This window comes from Penicillium verrucosum (genome assembly GCF_028828655.1).
Source record: "Penicillium verrucosum strain IBT 35672 chromosome Unknown utg000002l_segment0_segment0, whole genome shotgun sequence".
Classification (NCBI taxonomy): domain Eukaryota; kingdom Fungi; phylum Ascomycota; class Eurotiomycetes; order Eurotiales; family Aspergillaceae; genus Penicillium; species Penicillium verrucosum.
Genome location: NW_026643211.1, coordinates 832,620 through 850,622, shown reverse-complemented (window position 1 = coordinate 850,622; position 18,003 = coordinate 832,620). Strand labels below are relative to the sequence as shown.

At 46.7% G+C, this 18,003-nt stretch overlaps 3 protein-coding genes across 3 annotated transcripts; 2 read left to right on the top strand and 1 right to left on the bottom strand.

Moving 5' to 3' along the window:
• Positions 1 to 3,041: 3,041 nt before the first annotated feature.
• Positions 3,042 to 3,707, bottom strand: N7516_005938 (uncharacterized protein; the record flags this gene model as incomplete). The annotated part of the gene is made up of 1 exon (XM_057218658.1): positions 3,042 to 3,707. One exon carries the CDS (start codon positions 3,705 to 3,707, stop codon positions 3,042 to 3,044), a length of 666 nt encoding a protein of 221 aa, XP_057072749.1.
• A 7,165-nt stretch (positions 3,708 to 10,872) lies between these two features.
• On the top strand, positions 10,873 to 12,463 carry N7516_005937 (glutamate dehydrogenase; the record flags this gene model as incomplete). The annotated part of the gene is made up of 3 exons (XM_057218657.1): positions 10,873 to 10,921; positions 11,069 to 11,199; positions 11,258 to 12,463. 3 exons carry the CDS (start codon positions 10,873 to 10,875, stop codon positions 12,461 to 12,463), a joined length of 1,386 nt encoding a protein of 461 aa, XP_057072748.1.
• Positions 12,464 to 13,167: 704 nt separating this feature from the next.
• nut1 (putative RNA polymerase II mediator complex subunit Nut1) lies at positions 13,168 to 16,628 on the top strand (the record flags this gene model as incomplete). The annotated part of the gene is made up of 6 exons (XM_057218656.1): positions 13,168 to 13,810; positions 13,885 to 14,135; positions 14,187 to 14,249; positions 14,360 to 14,866; positions 14,928 to 15,459; positions 15,517 to 16,628. The coding sequence occupies 6 exons, from the start codon at positions 13,168 to 13,170 to the stop codon at positions 16,626 to 16,628; spliced, it is 3,108 nt and encodes a 1,035-aa protein (XP_057072747.1).
• Positions 16,629 to 18,003: the final 1,375 nt, after the last annotated feature.

The window sequence follows — 18,003 nt, the reverse complement described above, 5'->3', positions numbered from 1 at the left end:
CTAAAAATGACAAAATTGGCTGTTTTGACAATCTATGCGGACATAACTGGCTAACAATAATATGCACTTTTATATAGAGAACGCCTTTATGGCGGTCCATTGGGTTTCGGGGTAAATGACCTTTATTCCTACTATATCTTTATTAATAAATTATCTCTTGCATGCAAGAGCTCATGGAGTGCACCGACCTGACCAGCTTCGACTGCTGATGCGATGTCACCAGGCATAATCATGGCTCCGTGCTTCATCCGCAGTCGGATCATCAGGATATCATGGCTGGTCATGCTAAGGCAGCTTTTGCCCTTCTTAGTTACGGCGTGAATGTCGGCTCTAGACGAAAGCGCTTCGCTGTATCATAAGAATGAGGTCTAGGATTGAGGACTGTCCCGCTACTGATTGCTATGTGTAGAGTATGAGACCACCCTTGATACGGAGGTTTATATCGATCCCCGGCACCTTTAGGGGGTATTATTGAACAATCTATGGTAGATTACTACTGAGAGTGGGGAAAAGAAGAAGAAAGATTCTTAATTGCTAAAACTAATAATGTAGGGGTTTATATACCCTGTAGAAACCATCTGATCATAGCAAACAAATAGCAAATAGCAAACAAATATCAAAAGGCTCAGTCTGCAGCAAACAATTATGCATGCATGCCTGGGAGTTCAACAGGTATCTCAAGGCATAGTAAACATACCGCTAGCGTAAGTCTTACGCAACGTAATGAAGAGCCGAGTGGAGGTTGGATAGTTCAGGCACTAGTAGGAGAGTCTCTTCATGACAGGCGATGTGCACTATACCTTCTCGCCGCGTATTGGCCCCTCCCCACTGTTTCGACTGGTGGGTACTTGCTGCCATTGTTTGGCAGCACGAATTGGGGAGGCTAAATGCAACGATGGTACCAGTCGCAATGTGTACCTAACCAGTTAGGTATTATACCTAGACCATTAGCACCATCAAGCATATATACTTTGATGTCGGTACTGTCACATGCGTGTGGGCGATCTTTCTCAATGGCGGCTTCGGGCGATGGCTTTAGCGGTAGCGACTTTCGGGCTTGCGTAACTCTGTAAACTTGCCATATGGAGCTCTGGGACTCTATTCAGATCTCGGTGTATTGTTTTTGATCCTAGTACATTCCTCTTCGCTCTTGAGTCTGTTGGGGAAAATAGTGCGAAGGTACTTCAACCTCCACACTTCCGGGACCAGTTGCCATTGATTTGATCGGCTGTAAGAAAGACAGTAGGGAAATTACAGTACAGTAGTAGTAGTAGAGCTCATTTATTCCGACCTCACGCAAAGTTGATCTCCCAACTAGACGAAAATATGAACCCATACTTACTTAGCCTAGTGGGTACATACACTCAGTGAGCACGTTCAACTAACTAACCTTCACCAACTAACTAACTAGTTAACTAACTAGTTAACTAACTAACTAGTTAACTAGTTAGAATGTGGATACATCAGCCAGAACTAAATGTCAGCATAAAACATGAGTCTCTCAGTTGCTGAGCATTGTATGTCTGGGTAAACGCTTCGTCGGTTCAACCCGGATTTCAGATATCTCCGATGAAACATATGCAATATCCAGAGCCTCCGATCGCAACACTCAAAAAGTGGTGATCTCGGGGAATTTTCTTGCGATAAGCCACCAGTCAGGGGTCGCAGAAGACTAGGGCGACTCCGCAGGTGGCAAAAGTAGCGTCGAAAGCGTCGAACTAAAATCCAACCAAAAAGCCAAAAGCCTATAAGAAGGGCTAAAGGCCTAGAAGAACTACCTAGCGTCTCCGGTTTCAGCTACGCCTCAAGAGATGCCTTGCACCGATTCATCTCATAGGCTAAATTACTAAATTAAAAGTATGTTGTACAGATCTCTTTTAGGATAAACTTTGGTTTTTCTCTGAAATGTCCCTATTCCTTTCAAGAGGTAACGGAGTAGATGATGATCTTCCAATTTTGGCAAATGGTTTTGACCCTTGGGGGTTTCTCCAGCATCTTATATATAACGATCGTCTTTGATATCTTGTCTATCAACCTCTGAACTAAAGTCATTAAAATTAGGCTAACTAGGGGCTATATTTGACTAAAACTCAAAATATATACCTAATGTACCTAGGTATACCCATACAACGTAGTTATTGTATCTGTAAAATAAAGTGGACGCAGGATTCCTACTCCAACTCTTTTACGATATTCAAACCAAAAAAAAAAAAAAAAAAAGGCGCCTCCAAAAACGCACAGCCATTCCAGCGTCCAAGGGGCAGCCACCGGCGGTAGCCCCTCGGATTGGATTTGGTGGAGTCCACAGCGGAACAGTCGCAAACTGGTGGGGTTGAGATCAAGTGGTTCATTACCTTTTGAAGAGACGATTCGGTTTATTTTGTTGGTACAATTACCGATAGCGACTCGACCAAGATTCAGTGAATTGTATTAGACCGAAATAGTGTGCAGTTATCTTGAAATATGCCCTTCGTATTTCTCTATTCTACTAAACCGGACAAGTGCGATCGGCTTTAGTTATCGGCTTCAGGGGGTGGGTTTTATTGTGAGTTATTTTAGTTTTTTCCACCATCTTGAAGGCGCATTATTGGCTCATTTACTGTTTTTGTATGTTAGTTCCGAGATCAGTAGCCTCGGCTGGTTTCCATTGTTCCCATAGATGTTGTTGGAGGGAGGGAATTGACTCGCAATTTGTGTATGGATTGAGAGTGTATATATATGCAATATGCATATATCTCCATCTATCCATCCGATCTAATAAAACCTGGACAGAACAAATAAACCCCCCGATAATGAAAGCCGTAGCACAAGTCGCCCATACCCAATATATAGGATCGCTGCAATGATGCTGACCAAAAGAAGCCGCTGGACAAAGCACCAAAGAAAGAAAGAAAGAAAGAAGGAAAGAAAGAAGAAACAAAACCGCTAGATGTGAAGACCCAAAACCAAAAACAGGGCTTTGATAGACGCTATGCCGCCGACCAGATATGAAAAGACAAGAGACTCAGAGTCGAAAAAAGAACAGACCTCTATGAACCTTTTCAGCCGCGCGAACTCCGCGGCCGTGAATTCTGCGAGGACGAGTCGTGCATGATATCAGGTGCCCGGGGACCAACCATCCAATCCTCCATAGCGAGCCATTCACTCCAGGTGCGCTCGGCAGCCTCGATCTCGGCATCGAGGGCCCCCTGCAAAGGACGCAGGAACGGAATGGTCTCCAGCGGGAGGATGTCGTAGTCCTTTTTCACGGAGGCCCAGCCACCGCTCTTTGCGGCGAAGAGGTAGTTGCGGCGCTCTTGCTCGTGCATGGGTCCCACACCGCTACCCCAGTCGTCGCCGAAGAAACCGTGCAACACGCCTGGGAAGTCCATTCCTGTTGCGACTAGGCGGCGGATGTAGGGAATCAACGAGATGGAGGGTGGGCCTGGGGTTTGTGTGCCGGGTGGGATGTGGTTGGTAGAGGAAGAGGGTGGTGAGGTTGAGTTGAAGATTGGGTTCGCTTGGCGCTGGAAGGGGAGTCGGATGTTTAAGAATGTGGAGAGGGCCTGGACGGGGACGCTGTGTTGGGCGTGATCTAGAAAGTAACGTTGACAGCTTTGATAGTGGGGGTACCATTCAAAAATATCGAAGTTGTCGTCTGATCTTCCTGGTGAGGCACCAGCTAGACCGATCATGGTGGCCGGGTCGAATTGTGGATGGGAGTTCATGGATGTGTGTGGTGAAGGTGAGGGCGAATAGGATGTTGAGGTTGATGTTGAAGTTTGTAGCCTTGGAGGATCTACTTGTCTGTTTTTTTTCCCGATGCCTTTCTTAGTTCGTGTTCTTTCTCTCTTTTTTGCTGGTTTGTTCGGGGCTGCTCCTCTTTTCCCGAGTTCTGAGTTCTGGGAATTCAGTGGGGTCGAATTGCGGCCCCAAATCGAGTGAACTGGAGGGGTAGGTGGGATGAAAGGCAGACTGGGAATGGATTGTTACTTGAAAAAAATATCCCTACCTCGACGGACTAAGAGAGATACTCGACGTCGTGAAGGGGAAGTTGGGGAGGGCGGTACAGAACGGAACAGATCTCTGATGGTCCCGAGTCCACCGCGAGGTTGGGGCTTGTTGATGGACATTTGTTGGGGAACCATATAGGATGTTCAGGCGAGAGATTGGGGGTATGTTCAACAAGGAATACCTATTGGGGATATTATGTATGAAGCAAAAGAACCGTAGACATACATGTGTGTTCCAATTCCCAAAGAGGCAAAGAGAGGAAGGAGAAGAAGTAGAAAGCGAAAGAGAAGAGGGAAATCCAAGTAAAATCGGAAGTGAAGAAAGGGAGAAAAAAAAAAAAAGGATATCAGGATTGTTCTGGAAGGTCCATAGAAGAGAAATGGGGTTTCTAGGACTAATAAGAGACAGAAGTCAACGTGTATACGGAGGATTTTTGAATCGGATCCATCAACGGGTCTATCCGGTCAGGCCAATCATTCTGAGATCTGCTTAACCACGGGTTGACTGTGGATATCGATCTAGGGCAAGGTTTGGTTTTGGGGTCTATTTATTTTTTATATATATTTATATTAATATATTAATATACATATTAGTACGCTTATATTACATTTTGCATACGGACCACCTGAATACTCGTTATCAATCCCGGCTCCTCACTTATCATTGATCTCAACCACTTAGGACGTCGTCTTAGACGTCTTACTGGCCCGGGGCAAGATGGCATGTTAATAATACTCATCTCCTTTTAGCAAAAGAGTTTCTGGTTCATCTCATAGCTTCGTCGAATAATAACCAGATCAGCACTGGATCAGAAAGGGAAAAAAAAAGGGGGGCCTTCAAGACTAGGACCTCCTGGTCTTTGTTCAACCAATCTAAGCCCGGACTGGCCTACTCGCTGCAAGGCGTCTGGTTATGATTGGAATGTTAGTCCACGAGAATATCTGCCTATTCTAGTGTCAGCACTGTCAATTGAATGGATGACTGGTTAGAGGAAAGTATTAAATATATTGAACCACGTGCCCTGCATTGTAATACCCCTCGTCATGATCACTGTACTCCGTAGCAATAATTAAATCAGGAATCACACTAAGAGTGTCTTTTTTTTATAGTTAGTGGGTGTGCATATCTAAATCAAACATAGATACGGAGTCGTTGATCTGTGGTTCCGTTACTATGTACGGAGTACATACCCCTTCCTGCCAAGTTCCCACAAACCGGGTTCTTCAATATCGCGTGCAGCAAAGGAACCCACTTCGGCTGTTTTTATCTGCCATCTTCCAATTCTTCAGGGTTTTATATCTCCTTATTATAACATTGCGAATACAGAGTACTTCTTACAAACAACTCCCACAAATTTATTTTTTTCAGTCAGAATGAGACACAACCTCACAAACGTGACCATGATAGCGTCACTAGAGCACACAAGCTAGGATCTACTAAACAAAATGGTCAGAGCACACAGCTAGAAGAGCAGGGGCCACTCATCGAGCTGTGAGAGTCAGAGCCCCCTTTAGCGGGGAGTTCAAGCTCTGACCCGATCGCGCCTCCCAGATAAGAAATGACAGAGCTGATCTTTAGGGGGAAGGACCATCTCTGTACTCCGTATGGAGTATTCTGCTTCACGTTGAATACCAATTATGAATTCAATCTCGGTAACTACCTCGTTTTTTTAATTTTCTTTTTAATTTTCTTTTTAATTTTTTTATATTTTTCTACTCCATTTCTGATGTCAATATGGGTCCCCCCTTCAGCTGCACAAAATCTGGTGGCGCCGGGCCAAGGGGTAAGTAAGTAAAGGGCGGAACTATGTCTGTCGCATTCCCCTTTACGCTTTTTGTTCGAGATTATATGGTGTTCGCAGATTTCAATTGGTTCGAGTCTAATGCATTCATAGCTGACCCAATTCTAATATTTGTATTCCGTATGAATCCGAGTAATCCGATCATTCTATTCTCTCTTTTTCGCCATCCCCGTGGAATTCGCCACATGAATTCGCCACATGCGGACCTCGCCAATCAGGTCCACTTCTTTCATTTGACGGGGAACGGGCAATTGCTCTACAATATATGACCTGTGTCGATATTCAGCTAGGATGTGCAGTTCAAGTCAGCCAGTCGAAATAACGAAGTGGTCAAGAGGGCAAGGGTGTCATTAATGAACCCCGGGCTAAGCAACGTATTCAATGGACCATCCGGTAATTACTGCCACTCGAAAATCGATAATCATGGCCGCCTCGCATAGCTCCTGCCAAATTCGATCATAGACCGCACGATCTATGCATCTCGCCGATGGTCTACTTTATACACCCAAAACCCCAGGATCCTTCAACAGAAAGCGCGACTGGCACCTCGGTCTGCTGATTGACGACACCCCATTGCTTCTCTTGCATCGGAGCGGAACCAACATCCCGAGAATTTATGATACATCTCGTTTGATGCCATATGAGTCGACGCCTGCTAGAGGATGCAGTTCATCTGAACTCGACACAACTCGAACCCGACAACTACAATATAGTGCAGTGTCCACAATACCCCCGGAAATGTTGCGGAGCGGGTGAATAAATTAAGGGGAATTTCAAGCTGCTGCCTAATGATCATACCATATGCCATTGGTACAAAGCCCTTGAAACAAGCCGGTCGCTATTGATACTATGCTGTTCCATGCCACTAGCCAGCATGGTTATATGATCAAGTGCTATACACTGCAGCTGGTGACTGGCGGGTAACCGGATAAAGCTCTGTAGCGAGTTGGCGACCGGACTTCATTGCCAAGAGCGTACGAGTACGCGGAACATAGACATAGGTTCCCGTCGACCGCCATACTCAGGTTATGTCAATCCCTTTTGTGATCAATAAATCCCATAACAACGACGAGTCGCACAACACTCCCAATCGACGTCGTAAATCGCTGCGCCCAATCACCACACCCTTCACACATGTGTCGCAACGAAAAGCATAGGCACAGGCATAACACACCAACATCCCCCATCAACAATGGAAGAGCGGTGAACCCTTCAACCTCTTCACAAGACCAGCAGCATTTATATATCCGAGCAGTGTCAAGTTCGATCTATCAACTGACACCTCAATGTCCGACACGTGTCACCACACAGCGCTAAGCAGATGAATATGATAGCCCCAATCTTTACACAGACAAAAAGAAAAACAATAGCAAACAGCGCGACGATCATCGCATTATTTTGATCCATCTCCATCCCCTTTTCCACCCCTGTAGCCGTGCCAAGCGGCCAACACTTCGTTCCGGTTGTTAGAGCCCTGCACATTGCGCTTCATGTATCATCCACACTAATGGCACATGGTTTAGCGCCCGGTTTTCACCTTCACCTACAACATAACTCCAACCCACCGCCGATATCTGCGTGACACCCAGGAAACCACACTTCGATGTCTTGCGTAATATCCTCGCATAACCTACACGTAGGATCGTACAGAGTTATTAGCGACGCGGAGGCACCTGCTGGAATTGTCGAGTTCGCAGTCAAAAGCCACCTTGAGCCCACACCCCGGGACTTTGTATCCGTTCGTTGGTTGCTCTCTTAGCCCAATGAATACGAGGTGCAGCTCGATACAACGTATCATCTTCCTTGGAAATCCCTTGTCTTGGACTCTGGTCCATAGGGGCCCCGCGTCTTTTTTCCGGATTCCTGGTCAAGATGACTTTTCTAATCAAATGCTGATTGGGATGAGAAAGGATTGTGACAAACGAAGGTATTTTCAGTAATCTACTTTTGGGGAATCAATCTGTGTAGAGAAGCGCTGTTGGAAGTTTTAGAGCAGGATAGAGATCCATGGAAAATGCTTTAACACTAGCTTTGCAATGGAGGCATAACGAAAAGAGAGTGATAATTAGATAGAGCGGAAGTCATCTGTCGATATTTATACCTACCCTTGAGGCTCTGTGTATGTGATCACAGTGGGTTTCGGGCCAAGGGCAAACAAAGTTCGTGAAATACTCTTTGCTCCCAGTGTGCCTTCGTTGGTAGATATTATAACGTAGGTACGTACCTTTGAAGGTTTGATAGTTATATTTTCTATGAGGTAAGTGGTACGCCTAGTATAGCGCTGGATAACATTGTAACAGTATAGAGTACTCCGTACTGGTAATGATAATTGGGACGGGTCTAATTTGTGCCTGGACATCCAGGCTGGTGTGAAGTGAAATTAGTGCTGGAGCTAGTGAAGAATTGAGGCTCATTATTGTTTCCACGTGGCTTGGTTGAGATACTGATAACTAGTTATATATATAGTATGTACATAGATTATTGTTGAGGTTGACAAGTTTGTATCTGATACTAGGCTGCTTGAGTAACACCATGAGTACATATATACCGAGCTAGTCTGTTAGTTAACTAAGCCTAACCCTACATATATATGGTTGAGGTTCGGTTCTCTAGAATGAATATATTTTATGGTTATTGTCCTCGTTTACAACAAATACAAGACGAGTGGACCATGCTTAGGGGTGGGATGGAACCCGATCAGAGTGGGAGTACTTAATCTTGTACTCCGTACAGACTACACTAGTTTGACATATACCAGAACGCACAGCTCTTCTGTGCAAGTAAGAACAACGAGTTGGCGATATATATAGCTTCTCATTCGTCAAATAGCACGCCATGGTAAGCCCACAAGCAAAATCACGTCTATGTTAGAAACCTAAGCATTATCTATGACAGCGTGATAAATAAAAATATCAAAGACGCCGAATCACTCCTCGCAAGCTAGAGGGCCTACTTGACGAACTAAATGGGAACGGTCTCCACGTTTGGAATTCCCCTGTAAGCACGTTATCGAACCAGCAAGATCACGCCGGATCTCCGAGATAAGAATGCATATGCAGACAACGGGAACAAGGAATTTAGTTTACATTCATCCCCGTAGACTAGAGAGCTCTAGAAGGAATTAAGCTTCTGGATCCACTGGGTCCTTTCGTGTGACTCAATGGTACGGAAGTACCAAGTATTACCTAGGTAGTCTGCCCAAATGGAGGTCAACTTCTTAATATACCCATGTGAAAGGAGTAGTTCTACATCACATAACTATCACACCACAGGGACCTCGGGAATATTAAAAAAGACGGGACATGGCCCGCGTGATAAGTAGTTCTACATTTGGCCTTTCGGTGAGGACTCCCGCAGCAACCCCAGGAAGCGGCGGCAGCCTCCGCAAACCGCCGTCAGCAAGGAGCGGAGAGGTGCGTCTGAATTTTAGTGTTCCGCGGAGAGCTGCAGCGGGCAACCACAAGATTGGTGGACGGTCGCATGATGTTGACGATCTACTAATGTCCTCAACATCATGATATCTGTTTATAATTTGGGGGTGTTTTTTTTTCTCATAGCATGCACCGTATGATGCACCCTTATACTTGTGGGCAGTTGGCGAGTATGAATACTATAAGAATATGATTTCGATCATAAGGTTAGGAATAAACTAAGAGCTAAATACCGAAGCTCATGGTGTATCTCGGTAGTCCTTGGCAGCGCCGACTATCGGGGGATCCAATGCAGTTGACTGGGTCTTGGCATCACACGGGATTGGTGCCTGACCCAAGCCGGGGTAAAGGACAGGCTCTTGGATTCGGGTTGCACCCACCGAGATGACTATTAGGGGGAATTGACTGGACTGTTAGGAATCTGGGTGGTACTGTGGGTATTGGTTTCTGTGGGTATTGGTTTCTCTGACTACGAACATTCTGTAGCACAACTATTTCTTTTTTTCTCATTCTGACTAGATTTGTGTCTGGAGATGTCCCTCGACCCCTCCAGATACCCCTCTACCCCTCTCCCCCTCAGTTTAATTGATCCGGTGGGGTAAAGGGAATTCAACTAAAAGCCATAGATAAAGGAAAAATGAGTAACAAGTGTTAGAAAATGAAAAGACGATCAGATAAGCTCGGTGGGCCAAAGGTGGCCGGATCCATTTTTTAGTCGCCGTTTCTGGTATAGTTGACACGTGACTACACCTGCAGCCGAGCTAAATTGCCGAAGTTGGTAGCTGGTGGCGGAGAACTCGAGTTTTTATTTGCCTCGACGTTTATTTTATTTTATTATTTTAATTTATTCAGTTCCAACTTTATACGATGCTACTTCATTAATAGGTCGATCATAGTAAGAAAACTGCAACTCGTCGCATCATACATTTCTAGGTTCGAAGTCACTTCTTTTCTTTTTCTTTTTCTTCCTTTTCTCAGCCTCCTATGTTGTAGTAAATTAGGTTACATTCATTAAATATATTTTTTTTTTGTCGGAGATGAGCGATCCGAGAGTACGAATTGAATACGGAAGGAAATATTAAAGACAAGGAAGATTTAGGAAGATTTAGGAAGACAAAATGAACTATGATTGATGGGAAGGTTAAAACGTAGGTAATGCACATTATGGGGACCAAAAGTGTTAAGAGATAAGCCAAATTCTGTGCAAATTCTCTGACCTTAAACGATGAGATAACGTTGTTCGGCCCCCGAACTTCGGACGTTCTTCCCACGGAAATCATGGGAAATCATTGGGTTTCATCTTTCTCTTGGGATCTTCTTCGTCCCATTCGTGCGACCTGGTCTTCTTGGATTATTGTCGACTATGGCCACATTTACTAACTCCCGTCCCTTTCTCTTTTCCCAATTGTATTGTCCGGAATCTCTCGTCCGACTCCGGCTTTGAATATCTTCTCCACATCTTTTCTATATAATTGATAGAATCCTCCCCTCCATTCTTTCTCTCTTCTTCATCTACTCTCTAAAATCTTGATTGTCTTATACTCTGCTTTTGGGCACTCCCTAATTATAATTATTCAGATCATTGCTTAGCATTGATCTACCTTCCGACCTAAATCAGAGTAACCAAGACCCAAAAAACCCGCCGATATGATGCAAAACCTCCCCTTCGAGCCTGAGTTCGAGCAGGCCTACAAGGGTATGTCTCTTGTGTTTTTTTTCCCTTTATTCCAATTCCCATATCATAATTTTTTTCCGACACAAATCTCTTTCCATCGGCATCTTTCCGGCTTGTGGTTCCACCGGGCATAATTTCGGGATGACTAAGCTAACAATCCCGAAACAGAGCTCGCCTCCACCCTCGAGAACTCCACTCTTTTCGAGAAGAAGCCCGAATACCGCAAGGCCCTTCAGGTCGTCTCCGTGCCCGAGCGTATCATTCAGTTCCGCGTTGTCTGGGAGGATGATAAAGGCCAGGTAAGCTTTTTTTTTGGTGGTCGAATTATCTAAATTGGCACAATTCTGACTCGCCCAGGTTCAAATCAACCGCGGATACCGTGTCCAGTTCAACTCCGCTCTTGGCCCCTACAAGGGTGGCCTCCGTTTCCACCCCACCGTGAACCTGTCCATCCTTAAGTTCCTCGGTTTCGAGCAGATCTTCAAGAATGCCCTGACTGGCCTCAACATGGGCGGTGGTAAGGGTGGATCCGACTTCGACCCCAAGGGAAAGACCGACAACGAGATCCGCCGCTTCTGTGTCTCCTTCATGACCGAGCTGTGCAAGCACATCGGTGCCGACACCGACGTTCCCGCCGGTGATATCGGTGTTACCGGCCGCGAGGTTGGCTTCATGTTCGGCCAGTACAAGAAGATCCGCAACCAGTGGGAGGGTGTTCTCACCGGTAAGGGTGGCAGCTGGGGTGGTTCTCTCATCCGCCCGGAGGCCACCGGCTACGGTGTCGTCTACTACGTTGAGCACATGATCAAGCACGCCTCCGGCGGCAAGGACTCCTTCGCCGGCAAGCGCGTTGCCATCTCCGGCTCCGGAAACGTCGCCCAGTACGCCGCTCTTAAGGTCATCGAGCTCGGCGGTTCCGTCATCTCCCTTTCCGACTCCCAGGGTGCTCTCGTCATCAACGGCGAGGAGGGCTCCTTCACCGCCGACGAGATCAACACCATTGCCGATATCAAGGTCGAGCGCAAGCAGATCGCTGAGATCGCCACCCAGGCCGCCTTCAGCTCCAAGTTCAAGTACATTGCCGGTGCCCGCCCCTGGACCAACATCGCCGGCCGCATCGATGTCGCTCTTCCCTCCGCTACCCAGAACGAGGTCTCCGGCGACGAGGCCAAGGCTCTCATTGCCGCTGGCTGCAAGTTCATCGCTGAGGGCTCCAACATGGGTTCCACCCAGGAGGCTATCGATGTCTTCGAGGCCCACCGTGATGCCAACCCCGGTGCCGCTGCTATCTGGTACGCCCCCGGTAAGGCCGCCAACGCTGGTGGTGTTGCTGTGTCTGGTCTCGAGATGGCCCAGAACTCCGCCCGTGTCAACTGGTCCCGTGAGGAGGTTGACTCCCGTCTTAAGAAGATTATGGAGGACTGCTTCAGCAACGGCCTTGCTACTGCTAAGGAGTATGTCACCCCTGCTGAGGGTGTCCTTCCTTCTCTCGTTGCCGGTTCCAACATTGCTGGTTTCACCAAGGTCGCTGAGGCCATGAAGGAGCACGGTGACTGGTGGTAAATCAGTCGCATCTCCTAATTTTTGGTGATATTTTGGTGATGTTTTGTGATGATTTCTGTCCTCTCTTGAGGAGAGGCAGCTTCGATGCATTTTCTTTTTTTTATATACAATAGCTTTTTGCCCTTTTTGTCAAGCGAATTACGGATAGAGGCGCTGGTTTTTCCGATGTTGCATTTGATTGATATCCCCACTTGAGCACCGCTGTTTGTTTTGGTTCTGCACTTGGGATTGTCATGATGATAATGAGATTCAATGAATGATTTAAAAATATTTGTGTGATTTTCTAGTCTTGTAAGCTGTAGATTGTTATCAAAGTAGCTGGTTTCCCCTGAATGAGCCCCAATGGTTACACGAAAGAAGTCAAATGCTTTAATTTCACGAAGATCTAGAGAAGTCCAGATTAACTCCATCGATCCACTAAGCTGTTGCGTCCGTCATGACTTTAATTATTCTAGAACTATTGGATGTGTGGCCTAAGGCACCGAATATGCAAGTCGCGTGTTAGGTGGATATAATTACCTCTCACGTGATGATTACGTAATTGCTTTCACGAGCCCCGGAGTGCCGACCTGAGGAAGAGCTATCCTTCACAGCCTCAAGACCAGCGATCTATTCCTCGAAAGAAAAATGCTTAGTGCAAGTCTGTGACTTGCAATCTTATTTATACAGCTTCCGGGGTGCAGTGTTATGTTGTGGAGATGACAATGCTGCCGGACAGGGCAATTCCCGAACAATGGAGGACCTTCCTCCACCAATGTTTGGCCAACCGTATAGATATAGACGAGTTCACGGACTTGTCGGGGCTTATGTTTGCTCGCTCGCCCGTGAAAGAAAATGAGCTCCTCGATCTGCTCCTTGAAGCTCGCGCTTCCTCCAGTGTTACCTGGGACCCTCTCCTGCCGCTGTACGTCGATGGACTGTGCAAGGTTGGAAGGGTCAAGTCTTCATCTGCGCTGGCGAGTCTGTTAAAGCACTCTTCTATTGTAGATGCGTCGGGATCTGGCGAGGTTGAGGGCGAAGCACAGGGCTCGCCGTCCAAGTCCAAAAAGCAGAAACCATCCACTCTTATGACGGATATCAAAGTCATCCAGGATGTCATGGTATTCATTTCTACCGGGTCAATTCCCAAGACCATCATTGAGGCTGCTGATATTTACTCTGCCACTGTCGACTGGATTCTGGCTGTCGTGGCGTGGCACAATCACGGCGTGGACACCTCGCAGCAAACAGGTGGCTTGATGGGATCGCCTGACGCGGCCTCGTTGTTCGAGTCGCTGGGGATTCTACTTGCAGCTTTATCTGGGACTAGCAAAGGACTGGAAGTGTTGTCCAGTGATTTCAATCAAGGTAAATCTACATGGTCTCCGCGCTTGCGGTTGATATTACCATATCTGTTGAACATCTATTAACGATTCCCCTAGCATTGAAAGCAAAATTGGGACAGGCTTTGTCAAGCTATCTGCCTCTCTGTATTGATGTCTCTCTACCGCTTCGCCATCGACTCGAAGAGTTGCAGAAAGTGTTCAATCTTTACCCCGGTCAGCCTTCTAAGGCTTTACATGGGCCTGGTATCGACGGCGTGAATGTCAATGCTCTCCAGTTTGAGTCTTCTGTCATGGATGTCCCGGTTGTTAACACTAGAGCTGGACTCTATGTATACATCAACTCCATGGTATGTTTCTCTTTGCGCGGAAATGTTGGGTTTATGGCTGACTAGCGATAGGTCGTGGGTCGTCCTTTGGTTGATGATACTATTCTGATCAACTACCTCACCAATCGTTATCAGGTAAGCACAATTGGCACGATCCATTTCTCTCTCACTAGTCAGAGTGGTTTGCATTATTTCCTCCTCACTATTCAAGTGTGGGTCAGGTCATTTAACTAACCTCTTACCAGGGCCACAATGATGTGCTCATCGAAGAAATCATTACAGCCGCCTTCGACGTTCTTTCCAACGGCGTATATCGCAACGAATCTGGCCGCACGATGCTCTTATTCCGATCATTCCTCGTTAACAAGCTTCCCGCCTTTTTCGCAGCCATCTCGGCAGCTTCAATGGTGCCGATCTCCATGGAAATGTGCATCAGCCATGCCTTAAGCCGTCTAGATCCGAACGCATTCCCCTCCTTCTCTCAGATGTTCTCGATGCAGGGCAGCAGTGTTTTATCAGATGCTCGCCAGGAGTTCCTATTTGCTTGTGCGTCGCATAAGCTCATACGAGAGTCCAGCATTGAGCAGCTTCTCGGAGAAAATCCCATGCAGACACTGCCTGGTGGGGGCCCTTATGTCAAGGACGATCTCGTTTCGCAAATCAATAATAATCATGAACGTACTGAGCAACTTATTGGTGAGATCGAGTCGATGGAGGGCAACGCAGGCGCGATAGTTGGGGCCGTGGTCGATGTATGTTCCAAGCTACCCGATCTGAGTTTCCTGGAAGTATTAAGATGCTAACTTCTTCAAGGTCATGCATAATTTGTGTCATGAGAGAGAGACAATGACGCTCAAGAACATTTGCAACTCGCTCTCACGCCGCCCGCAAACCTTGGATGTCATGTTGCTGTTCCGCACTACAAAGCAGGTACTGCAACCTCTTTGTGCTATCCTTGATTCCTGGAAGTGGGACGAGGATCAGGGTGAAAACCAGCCCGTCTATGATGAATTTGGCAGTATCTTGTTGCTAGTTCTCGCGTTCAAATATCGCTATGACCTGAGTCCTCCTGATATGGGAATCTCGAACAACGATTCGTTCTTGTTGAAACTGTTGGACCGGGGCGCTTGCAGCCAGAAACTGAGTGACTTGAGCGAGAAGCAAAACAATGATCTCAGCGCTTGGATAGGAGCTCTGTTCATTGCTGAGGGCATCAGTGAAGAGACCATGTCCTCTTGCAGCCCACATGAATTTTACATGCTTGTAACAACACTGTTCGATCAGAGCCTTGGTGCATGCGAGTCCGGAAAGCTGGATTTTGACACTTTGAAAGGTGGATTTGAATGTAAGAACATCGTCACGCGGTCGCTTCCCACTGGATATCTAGCTAACCACAATATAGATCTTCTCGAGCCCTTTCTCCTGCCGTCCCTAGTTGTCGCATTGACATGGTTGGGCAACCACATTTGGGAATCAGAGACCGACCCCGCCATCCCTATCAAAACCCTCCACTCCCTAGTCAAACCCAGCTCAATCTCCGGCGAGGCCCAAGCCATCCACCAAACAGTCCTGAACATAACCGGCTGCCCACTAGAAGAGCAACTAAAAAACGTCCAAACAAGAAACCAGTCACGGACAGACATCAAGCCAATCCTTGATGGCTTAGAGCCATACATCTCCTTCCGCCGCGTCGGCAGCTGCCGGCGCTCCGAACTAGACACCTGGACCTCGCACTCCGCAGGCGGGCTAATAGCTAGCATCCGCACAACCCTACAGGCCCTCGTCCTCTGGAGCGCCAACTCAGGAATCAGCATGGCCCCACACGCATACACACACCGGCAGGTGCTAGCGGGAATCCGGATGTTGGGTGCAACACGCGTTCTAGGCGCGATAATCGACGAAGTCAAGCAGCAGACCGAAGCCGGCAACGGACATGTTGCGCTTGATATTGCGACGACGATGGTCTGCGCTCCAATGACAGAGTCCTTCGCCGTCGACCAAAACAATTACCACCCGGTCGACACGAGCAAGGAGGCTTTGCCGCGGTGTGCGATTCTGACGCTGCGCGACGCCTTAGCACTGCAGCATGAGAATGTCCCTAAGATCTCCGAGAGTGACCCGCTGCGAGCGGAGGTCGTTGTGCGGCTTGCGCGTCGTGTGAATATGCTCATGGCTCCGCCGTCGCAGGTCTCGAATATTGATGTCTCAAATATTATTCAGAATATGCATCTTGGCGTTGAAGGGCAGGAGGATCGGATGGATCTTGAGCCTTCTGCTGCTGATGTTGAGCGCGGTACGGTCAACGAGGATGATCCGGATAATATCAATCAGATGTTGGATAAGGCGGCGGCGGATGCGGCTGCTGCTGGGATGGAGGGTGGTATTGGTGTTGGTCAGGATATGGGGCTTGATTCTGGCGCTGGGATGGATGCTATTGATGATGTGCTTAATGCGGCGGATATGGCGGTTGGAAATCCTGAGTTCCTGGATTTGGATATGGAGGGTATGTTTTAGTTGATGGGTTGGTTTGTGTATCTTTGCCATTTATGCACTCACGGTGTCCAATTTTGGCTATAGCATTTTGCTTGATTTATGTTTTGGTGAAAGGTGATTGATTCATTTGAAGTTAATTAAACATCGGACATCTCTGCAATATATAAAGGAATATCCTATAACACCAGTGTAAAGGGTGTCATGGCAGACTTGCTGCACAACCCACAAGAAAAAGAAAAAGAAAAGAAAACAGCGTTACCCCATTAACCCATAGCATATTCAATCATATACCCAATCGAAGACTTATCGTCCAATTCTAGCAACAATAGGACATTTCATTAGCCGACATCCTACCACCATGATGCAAAATCATGTACTTACAAATATCGAACGTCTTCCCAATTTTTCCCGCCAACTGTGGAATCCCCGAGCCAGGGAATAGTTTCTCGACAGCTTGCATTGGGGTCGGGAGGAGGTTTCCTCGTTTGTTGAGTGGGACTGGGGTTGCTGCTACCAGAGCCGAGAAGGAGAGGGCAGTAATGAATGTAGTGAGTTTCATGTTGGGCTATGTTGTTGAATTGAGGCAAGATTGGTAATGTTGACACTCCAAGTGAGAATATATAAAATCTGTGGCGACCCTATCAGTGATCGAGTCTGAGTAATATACTAGCAATCTGCATGTGTATCTAAAGGAGTCACTTACTCTTATGTTCGGCTAGATATAACGGCTAGCGGGTTGTTTGATACTCTTGGATAAGTATAGAAGAAGAGAGAGTGGTCCCTTCCAACGACGTGCCTGACAGGGCCTTCTTATCTGCCGTCCTTGGTCTGGGGCTAAGACCCTCATGTCAGGGAGCTTCAAGAACATTGGGCTAGCTCATTCCAATGGCTTGAAGTTTCTCGTAGGAAAGTTTTGCTTGGAATTTTAGATACGCGACGCGTCTCGAACTTATGGATGATGTTAAGATATATATTCGGCAAGTTGAATGTTATAAATTGAATGATTAGTGTGGGCGAGTATTGTATTAGAATCATTAGGAACTACATAGTAGAAGGCACGTCTCTTATTTCTATGGAAAGTAGATACATAGATACACCCCTTTCAAAGATACTGTAGTAGTAAGGTGCTGTTCAACCTTGGAATCAAGGGATGCAGTCCAGCCCTTGAATACACATCAGTAATGAAAGCTAATTGCTAATTCTATCTGACAGCAAGAAAGCTGAATGGATAGGTTATAACCATTGATAGCTATCGAATTGCGAATTTTATCTTTGCACATAACTATGGGCCCAAAGTGACTACATCTGAGTCTGGCTCTCGATTATCCTTGCACTTGAACCATATTCTATCCTGCTGCCTGTGAAGCACATCGGCTCGCGGCATAGGATAAGACTA